The following is a 9,478-nucleotide window of genomic DNA, read 5'->3' as shown; positions in this document are numbered from 1 at the left end:
TCACTGTTGGATTCCTCTGAGCATACAGCAATTGGATCTTTTGGACGGCGGGAGTACACTGATCTCTTCCACACACCACATTAACTCAATCTATATATCTTCGGCTAGATGTGCTTCCAACGTGCATGTATGTTTCCGTGCCATTAGTAGTCCTAATTAAAAACGAAACTCTTAATCTATGTGCCATGCCAGCCTAATCATCCATTAAAAACGAAACTCATTGCTCCCCGCTTATTTTAACACAAATATATATATAGTCTTACAAATATATAAAACCTAATCAATTATCCAATTGGTAAATAAATTTTGTAAGAGTGTCGGCTTGCACCATATCAATTCTAGTTGAATTGGATCAAATATTTTGATCCAATTAGTGATCTATGTGGATTTATGTCGATTAGGCGCATTTATTATCGAATTTGATTGGATAACACGTAATAATTATGCGTAATATATATACTACTAAAATGAGATTGTATTGTTTCTGTCGATGGTCCAGTGATTTGGATATGTGGAGCCCAGTGATGGCTGTCCCGGAGTTGACCGTCCCCGTCAGTCTTATTTCTTGCACGTGGCGTGGGAACCGTTGATTTTTACTTGGTTTCATTAACTTCCGTGCCGGTCAAATCCAACATGAACCAACAGACTTATGACGGATTCTCTCTCGACCGCTGACTTCCCTCCGGTCAACGCCTGCCTCCCGAGGCAAAGTCCTAAGTTGTCACCCTCCGATGAGGCACTGCTCTGTGTGTCCATGTGTGTGTGTGTGTGAGAGAGAGAGAGATGGGGGCCGAGGGGACGGTGGAGGAGCGAGCGCTGGGGTCGCTGGGGCTCGGCTTCGACCTCACCAGCGACTTCCGTCTCGGCTTCGCCAAGGGCTACCCCGGCCGCAGGTTGGTGGAGCTCAACGAGGAACGCACGTGGGACGTCGCCCTCCCCGGCGGCCCCACCATCCGGGGCGCCTCCAGGGACGTCGGCTTCGACAAGGGCGACCGCACTCGGTTCCGCTCCGACGTGCTCGAGTTCAACCAGGTGGGTTCTCCTTGTTCTTCCCTCCCCTTCTGCCCTTCCTCCCAGTGAATGCTTGCTGGTCCACCATTAGCAGTGATCAGGTCTTCGATTCTTTTATGTGGCCAGCAATTTGGCCATATAGTGTGGAACAAACAGGATTACAGCAATCGGTCTCCTTGTTTCAACTCCTTTATAATCGTGATGTAGTAGCACTTGAGGCACAATCAGTTGGGCATTGGTAATCCATGGGAAGAAGAGCTAAAAAAAAAACATGTGGAAACCTTAATGAAAAATGTTAATCTTTCTCTTTGAATGAATTATGGCAGAGATGTTTTAGAAGGCAACTGCTTCTTGAAAAGGTGGAAGTTATGTTCTTGGTCTGTATCCCTCTTATAAAACATGTACAAGAATTAAAACTTACAGACTTCATTTGTAAGATCTCGTGTGAAATGATGTACATAGTGAGCACGTAAATGCATAGATCTAGCTGGCTCTACCCTGTGCCAATAGCAGTATATTCATTCTATGGAAGACTGCAAAAGTATGATCAGTTACCACTTCTTAACTCAGGACATCATTTCCTAAAGAAAAGCTGATGGTGGTTAGCTGCAGGTATAGAATTTGTGTGATTTATGTTGATTACCATAATTGTATCCTGCTCAATGACTATTTGTCTCATCGAACAACAACTGATCGAGCCATTTTCTCTGTGAAAAGCTCGACAGTCTATTCAGAGAAGGTTAATGCTTAAATTCATACTATTTTGACATGGTGTTTATTTCAAAATCTTGTTCATGCCATGTTGTTCTTTTGCCCTTCTCCCAACAACAGATGTCTATATTACTCAATCAGAAATCTTCAGTCCAAGGAAAAGTTCCTTCAGGATATTTTAATGCGCTTTTCGATCTAAGTGGGGCATGGTTGGAAGATGCCAAGAGCACAAAATGTCTTGCTTTTGATGGATACTTCATTTCCTTGTACAATCTGCACCTAAGATCTTCTCCTCTAGTCCTTCGAGAAGAAGTAAAAAAAGCAGTTCCATCGAAGTGGGATCCTGCATCTTTGTGCCGGTAAGTCCTAAACATGAATCTCTTACAAGAATCTTGCTTGTGGTAATGCCAAAAACCTAGATTTTTTATGTCTCATTTGTACATATCATCTATTCTGCATATTAATCTCATATTAAATTTGCATGGAAATGATTACCAGCAAAAATTATACCTTTCTGCAGGTTCATAAGGACCTTTGGGACACACATAATAGTGGAAATCGCAATAGGAGGTCAGGATGTAAATTGCGTAAGGCAAAGTCATTGTTCGACAATTTCATCTGCTGAGGTCAAGAAACATCTCGAGGACCTTGGAGACTTTATATTTTCTGATGGAAGAAACCTCTCTCCTCTGCATTCGAAGGATGGAGAAAGGAAGAAAAAGGTGTATCACCTTATACATCTTCAATTTATCCTCCACATAATTTCTATAGTCAACAATAATGCTCTTTTTTACAGGTGCCTGAAGTCTTCTTGCAAATCTTGCAATCAAACTACCTGCAACTGCCGAGCTATTCAGAGTCTTCAAGCAAGGAAGTAAGACCCAAAGACTTGTATATGATCTCCAGTTTGGATCTCAGGTTTAACTATAGCTCTTCATATCGACAGGGCCTCTCAGTTATTTGCTCAAAAAGAGGAGGCAATGTGTGTACTTCGAATCACTCGGAGTGGCTACAAACAGTACAGAGTAGTCCTGATGCCATATTGTTTAAGTTTATTCCTATTACCTCTCTTCTAACTGGAATCCAAGGCAGTGGGTACCTCAGCCATGCTATCAATCTGTATCTCCGCTGTAAGTCATTCGCATGAACAAAACAATAGAGTTCTCATTCCGATCTCGATGATGATCTTTACTTAATTTGCTTACTTAATGCTATGTTATGCAACTAGAGAACTTGCATAGACAGTATCAGATCATCTTTGTGCTTTATATTGCTACATTCAATTCTCATTTTCATTTCTTCAGCAAAGCAATATGTTCTGACTAAATTCTTTTGCCAGACAAACCTGATCCTGAGGATTTGCAGTATTTTCTGGAATTCCAAGTCCCGTACCAGTGGGCGCCGCGATACAGTGATTATGCTCTTGGACCTCAAATAAAAAAAGCATCCAATCCTTCTCTGCAGTTTAGATTTTTGGGCCCCAAACTTCAAATTAACACTGATCAGGTACTCTGTTCTTATTACTTTTGTTGGACCGGTACGTCTCTTGTTCCATGATCTTATTGAAGAATTGAATTGTTTGATCAAGTTAGGTGTGTCAGATTGTTCATCATATCATTGTATCCAACTGCAGATTTCAACATAGTATCTCTGAAAAGAGGGAAAAAAAATGTCGCAAGCAAACACTAATATTGTTGAATATCTAGTTAATTCTGTTGATTGTTCATCATATCATTGTATAATCTCTCAAAAGAAAAAAAAAAGAATGTTGCAAGTATACATTAATATTGTTGAATCAAACATACCTCTTGCTTTGCTATCGATGAGATAATTTCCTTTAGAGTCAATAGCTTCTAAGAGTTCTTTGTGACTCGATTCAGGTATCGAGTGATCGAAAGCCGGTGGTGGGTCTGCGGCTATATTTGGAAGGCCGGAAGTGCAACCGGCTAGCCATCCATGTGCAACACCTCTCTAGTCTCCCCAGAATCCTCAGGGCCTCAGCCTCGGAGATGTGCGTCTGGCAGGGATCAGAGGATTCCGACCCAGCATTCATCGAACCGATACGGTGCCGGCAGTATTCCGCCGTCTGCACATCGACCGTGAAGCACGATCCAGAATGGCTCCACAGAGTATCCGACGGCGTGTTCGTGGTCGCCGGCGCTCAGCTCGTCACCAAGGGGAAGTGGGCGAAGACGGTGCTCCATCTCCGCCTCCTCTTCGCTCACGTACCCAACTGCACCATCCGGAAGACCGAGTGGACTCGCGCACCTGCCACGTCTCCGAAGGGAGGCTTTTTGACAAACATGAGCACTGCATTCACGCAGCGTGATGCGCTGCCGACGACGACGACTGAATCTGCAGAGCTGAACTCCGGCGTGTGTCCGGATGGCCCGCCGGTGCCGGTGCAATCGAGGAAGCTGCTGAAGTTTGTGGACATGGCCGAGGTGGTCAGGGGCGCCCACAATGCGCCTGGGCATTGGCTGGTGACCGCAGCCAAGCTTGTCAAGAAAGAAGGGAAGATTGGGCTGCAGGTGAAGTTTTCTCTGCTCAACTACGTGTCGGGGACTGAGACGATGTGCTCGTGACATAAGAGTGCCGTATACATGCACTCATACGGTCGACTAACTGTTGCAAGTTCTCCGCGTAGTGTCTCGCATCGATCGCACAGTTATTTCGTACAATATAGAAATACGTCATATTTAAAATATAAATGTAATTTAATAATTTATGAATATTAATCATGTAATTGTTTTTAAGCTGTGTTTGTAATTAATTAAGTGGTTTTGTTTGACCACATGTTTGACTGAGTGGGTCAACGTACCGGCGGTCAACTAAAACGGGCAGTCATAATAATTACAGCAACCGTTAAAAACGTCGATTCTTAGGGTTTCCGGCTGAATTCTTCTTTATATACTGAACGAGTCCCGCGATTGCCTCCCGCTTCCAGCCACACAGCCCGGCGAAATCTCTCTCCGTAGCAGCACGAGGTCTGGGATCATGGAGACGACCCAATTCGCAATGGTAAACGAAGCCCTAACTCCTCTACCATTCTCTGTTCTTGGGATTCAGACTTTTCGATGACATTGAGCGGCGAGAATCCGGAATTTATGTTGCTTACGTGCCTTTTCTTGATTCCTCGGTTCGTTGGATGATGATGATGGTAAAATTACTAGCAGAGAATTGCTTCCTCAGTAGAAATCTTCAGGGCTTCTTGCCATGGATAGTTCTCTTTTTCATCTCGAATCTGACATGTATAACTGAAATTATGATTTTTCCTGTTGGTCTTGCGGCAAAAATTGTATCGTAGATGGAGACGAAAACGAACGGAAGTGTAGGTAGAGAACAATCTTAGTGTGCTTTCGTTATTGGTGTCAATTGTGTTACGAGTTGCTTAGGGGACCCTTTGCCAGTACACCTCCGTAGTGCAACAAAGAATTGTAGGATCACAGGCAGCAATCTTGGAATACCCACTAGAAACAGTAGGAAACTATGCAACTCTAGAGTATGATGAAAAGATGGGCAGAAAAACAAGAGAGTAGAACTGATGCATTCAAACGATGCAGATTGGTCCATGTTTGCTGATGTTCTGCCCTTGTCATGAAAGGGCACTAAACAGAGAATGGTGCATCACTCATAACTTAAATATGATAATAGTAAACAAGAGATTTTATGTTGAAGGCATGGGAGATAAGGGATATTGACGGGCATGAGTATTCCATCCAAGGAAGGTTTGCTTCTTTATGCATAATGTACACTTGAAAATGTTTTAAAACTTTCAACTTAAGTTACTTGTATGACATACCATTTCACAAATTCTTATTGTTACTTTCAGGTTGAGGAGTTGGCTTCTCTTATAAAGGATAACTTGTCCTGCAAGCACCTTGTTCTTTCAGTAGAAGAAGCCTTAGTCAACTTTCTTCAAGATGATACAAGGTAACCAAGTAAGCACAAAGCAAATTACGATCCTCTGTGTATTGATGTTTTTCATAAGAGTCATCTAAAGTTTTGAGCTCTATTGTCTCGGTAGCATCTGAAAAATATATATATAAGTTACAGTAACATTTGTTGATTGAAAATTATTTTATTTTGACATGAAATAGGTGTTAAGTTGTTGTAAGACATATAACTTCTGCATGTAGTGATGAATTTTAACATTCACCTAGTAGAGCTAGCATAGGGTTTACCATAATGGTGCCAATTTGGCTGGTATAGGTGTATATTGCCTTAAAATTTTCTTTTCAGTTAATTAGCTAATTTCAGTTGCTTGTGTAAGTAGTTCAACAATGGTCCATCACTATGCTCAAGTTTATGACTACCGCATATTAGTCTTTTGCTTTATATCCTAAATTTGCAAGAAACTTGCAGAGCGTTTGCGATAATTATTGCCATTATGCACCATTGTAAGTTCTGCTCCTTTTCTTTTTTTTTTTGTTCAGAACTTTAAATGCAGTTCAGGTGGAATATTAGAATGCCATAACTATTGTCAGTATGCACCACTGTAAATTCTGCTCATTTTCTTTTTTGTGTTTAAATACAGTTCAGATGGAATATTAGAGCTCCAACCAATGGGTCCATACCACCGTCTGCTTTTGCATCGTCTTGCAGATATATATGGGTAAATATATCTTCTGGGTAAATATATCTTCTGTAGTCTGCATAATTTCTCTTAACTTCTTAAGAAAATTCTTTTTTGCTCTCTTCTAAATGACTACTAAATTAACTTTACCTCTTTATCTTAATCATCTGTCTTATGGCATCTGAAATTGCTGACTTTCTAGATTTGCCCATGAATCTGTCGGCGAAGGTGATTATCGCCACTTAGTTCTGGAGCGGTGTGCAGATACGACAATGTATGACATTTTTTTTTTGTGTATGCCTTGAGTTTGCTTTCATTTCTCTATGTTTCCTTTGATTAATTTCTATGTAAGTAAATCTTGTAACGTCTTTTCTTTACCATCAGCTACAGCTAAGACTTTCCAACTTTCTCAATAGCCCCACAGTTTAATTGCTTATATTTTCCTGAATGTGGACCTTCAAAACATGTGTTTTTCATTTAAATTATGCATGATAATTTCAAACTTTCTCATGTTTTTGATGACTAATAAAATGCAACATTTCTGTTGATTATTTGGCAAACTTTTGATGCTTGTTGTCTAGGAAATTATTTTTCTAGTGGTTTATCATTTTGAATATATTTTGTATGTTAAGTAGTTCTTGTATAAAGTTTCTGACAGATACCAGCAGTGTTTTTAATTGTTTCAAAAATCATCATCTAATACTTGGTAGCTTGCAGAAGTTTGCACAAATAATTTTTGACTGAACATTTCTTGATGACTTCTATTTTACTGCAGCCCACCAATTCTTGTTAGTGATATACTATGGCAGTATGATGAACATCAAACTCTGAGTGCTTCTAACTATGTACTACTGAGAAACGAAGCTCCAGGTAACCTTGCAGTTCATTTTATATTATAGTCTCAGGGGCATGTTTCATTTTCTTGAATTTGAATATATCTTCTCCCTTTCATTTTGCTTAGTCCGTGGTATCTGATATGAACAGTTCACAAGGTTCAAAGATTTTTTTTCATTTTTGTATGTCAGGCTTTTAGCAGTTTGTCAAATTCGAGTTGATTTAATGGATGTTTTGCATACTCTGATCAAGCAATTGCAAAGATGCTGAATTGCTGCAAGAACTTGTTTTAGATGATTTACTCAAACAAAAAATTCGGTAAAGATGTCATGGAGGAATTGAGAAAGGTTTTTCAAGATTTGGCTGGTCCTGATCTAGACCATTTAAAAACAGATTGGATCAGCCAATCCAGGTCTGTAACTCCTAAAAGCATCGGAAACCTTGGTTCTTAAAATACTCTTATGAAGATCTTATGGTTTCTTAAAGCTGTTAAAATATGATTACAAACTAGAGTATAATTAAGACTACTAGAGTTGTAGGTGGATTATAAAAGACTTGCCACGTGGTTGTGCATCTTGTTTAATATAGGGAATAAACAATACCACCACTGGTGGCTGCTTTGTGCCTGGTGTTGCCCTCTCGGCAAAATGCTCAACTCTGGCATTAGCCCAAGTGGTCTGCCCGGGCACTAGAATGGGTATAAGATGCCACATATATGCTTAAGTGTCACATTTTTGAGTTAACCACTTAGTAGTCACCTATATATATTACCTAATGTTATAGGATTAATGTTAACCTTGAGTCGCTTTTGATAAATCAATAGGTGAGGTTTCTCTCAAAGTTTGTGTATCAGTAAATTTTCTTCCTGTATTGAAAATAGGCTGAGAAATGTAGGATCTGGTGTACACCATTAACCGGATTTGCTATTGAATATATAAGACAATATTGGACTATTCTGTTTCGTCAGTTTTATGTTTTGCAAACACTCTACCAGCTCTGAAGACAACTCAACAATTATCACCTTCAATCCCACTCGAAGAGAGAGAAGCTTCTTATCAAGCTGCCCGTGCACGGATTTTTTCTTTGCATGAGGATGGTGAACAGGATCTAACTGCTCCAAAGTCCCGTAAAGTTCCAGTGGTTGCTAGGCGGATGATTGCACATGCACTTGGCCAGAGGATTTCTCCAACTTCGTCCACGGAGAAGCTCTCCTTGAATGAAAGTGAGAAGGAAGTCACTGGTGGACTGAGCAGTGATGAAGGTAAAAATTTGTGTCCAAAGGTAGAAGATATCAAAGAATCAACTGCTTTTTCTACCGGTAAACTGGGTTCACATGGAAGGAAAAAATATGATAAGATGACTCATGGCAGTAGTGGAGGTCGCAGTCATAACTCTGATGGGCATAATGAAGTTGCTACTGGTGTTTCTGCTAAGAATAATTTATTACCAAATTCAAGTAACAGAAGAGCTGTTGGTGTTGAAGATTTGGAGAAACTACATATCGGAGCTGCTCGGAGGATTTTTGCTCATGCGTTGGGTTTACCCTCTGGCAAAGGAAATCTGGAAACTATGGTGAAATCGAATGAAGGAAACAGAGATTTTAAAAGAGAGACAGAGATTGATGATCAAGAAGTCACATGATGGAGCACTTCTTATTGTGAGTCACAACGGATTGGTGGGTTCTGCATTGACTTCATGGGCCTTTCAATTCATGGAGTGGAAACGAGGTGGACCGAGAAAAAAGAGAAGGATCAACACTGATATCGACTTTGGAATATAAGAGGCGTTTTGATTTTTCACTGATGCATATTTCAACAGAATTCGGTCGTCAAACTGTTGCGCAGATCCTCAATTGTGGAAGCAGACCATTTTTTTTGGAAGGCACACCTCAGATACTGTATGTGTGCATTAGTAAGTTATCCTCTGCCAACCTGGTCTTGATTATTTAGCCACTTCTTTGTTACTCCTCACTATGATTAAGCATTTATTTTCTCCTGAACAATCTCAGAAACATAGCAATGTTATAGATTCTTGAATTGACAAATGTAGTCCTGTAAAATCTAGTCAGAGAATTGGTGAGACGAGTGCTATAAAAGGCTCAAGATGAAGAGAGTTGGCAAATGTACTCTTGATTTGGTTTCTCACCTAGGGATTTAGTGTATGTAGGAAACCGTGAATTGACTTCTTGAGGTGGTTTGGCTTAAGTATACAATGTGATTTGGAGGATATTCGTCGTTAGAATTTAGTACCAATGTTGTAGGTGTCGTTGGCTCACTTTGTGGGTGCTCGGCTTTCGGTGGTGATCAACCTCCGTCATGTGTCTTGTTGGAATCTCTCCACCGCTAT

General features: G+C 40.4%; 2 protein-coding genes across 4 annotated transcripts; both read left to right on the top strand.

Annotated features, from left to right (window-relative positions):
• The first annotated feature begins 783 nt into the window (after window positions 1-783).
• Window positions 784-4,387, top strand: LOC103997301 (MACPF domain-containing protein At4g24290-like). The gene is made up of 7 exons (XM_009418467.3): window positions 784-1,032; window positions 1,843-2,081; window positions 2,243-2,444; window positions 2,519-2,596; window positions 2,669-2,852; window positions 3,062-3,228; window positions 3,603-4,387. Exons 1-7 carry the CDS (start codon window positions 784-786, stop codon window positions 4,305-4,307), a joined length of 1,824 nt encoding a protein of 607 aa, XP_009416742.1. The 3' UTR covers window positions 4,308-4,387.
• Window positions 4,388-4,622: 235 nt separating this feature from the next.
• On the top strand, window positions 4,623-9,358 carry LOC135582294 (uncharacterized). Of its 3 annotated transcripts, none has more exons than XM_065168641.1 (6): window positions 4,623-4,743; window positions 5,555-5,655; window positions 6,260-6,337; window positions 6,501-6,572; window positions 7,074-7,168; window positions 8,127-9,358. In XM_065168641.1, exons 1-6 carry the CDS (start codon window positions 4,720-4,722, stop codon window positions 8,771-8,773), a joined length of 1,017 nt encoding a protein of 338 aa, XP_065024713.1. In that variant the 5' UTR covers window positions 4,623-4,719; the 3' UTR covers window positions 8,774-9,358. The 3 variants fall into 3 exon arrangements, with proteins under 3 accessions (XP_065024713.1, XP_065024715.1, XP_065024714.1); XM_065168643.1 differs by having other exon boundaries at window positions 4,662-4,743; window positions 5,555-5,663; XM_065168642.1 differs by having other exon boundaries at window positions 4,696-4,743; window positions 5,555-5,663; window positions 6,260-6,354; window positions 8,127-9,234.
• The last annotated feature ends 120 nt before the right edge of the window (window positions 9,359-9,478 follow it).

This window comes from Musa acuminata, chromosome BXJ3-9 (assembly GCF_036884655.1).
Source record: "Musa acuminata AAA Group cultivar baxijiao chromosome BXJ3-9, Cavendish_Baxijiao_AAA, whole genome shotgun sequence".
Classification (NCBI taxonomy): Eukaryota; Viridiplantae; Streptophyta; class Magnoliopsida; order Zingiberales; family Musaceae; genus Musa; species Musa acuminata.
This window is presented reverse-complemented; position numbering and strand designations above follow the sequence as displayed.

What these genes read in the sequence shown, in the direction of transcription:
- LOC103997301 (XM_009418467.3), top strand. Translation starts at nt 784, where the DNA reads ATGGGGGCCGAGGGGACGGTGGAGGAGCGAGCGCTGGGGTCGCTGGGG. An exon ending in GATCCTGCATCTTTGTGCCG is followed by an intron (nt 2,082 to 2,242) that starts GTAAGTCCTAAA and finishes ACCTTTCTGCAG; the next exon opens with GTTCATAAGGACCTTTGGGA. An exon ending in TATCAATCTGTATCTCCGCT is followed by an intron (nt 2,853 to 3,061) that starts GTAAGTCATTCG and finishes TTCTTTTGCCAG; the next exon opens with ACAAACCTGATCCTGAGGAT.
- LOC135582294 (XM_065168641.1), top strand. Translation starts at nt 4,720, where the DNA reads ATGGAGACGACCCAATTCGCAATG. An exon ending in AGACGACCCAATTCGCAATG is followed by an intron (nt 4,744 to 5,554) that starts GTAAACGAAGCC and finishes TGTTACTTTCAG; the next exon opens with GTTGAGGAGTTGGCTTCTCT. An exon ending in TTTCTTCAAGATGATACAAG is followed by an intron (nt 5,656 to 6,259) that starts GTAACCAAGTAA and finishes GTTTAAATACAG; the next exon opens with TTCAGATGGAATATTAGAGC.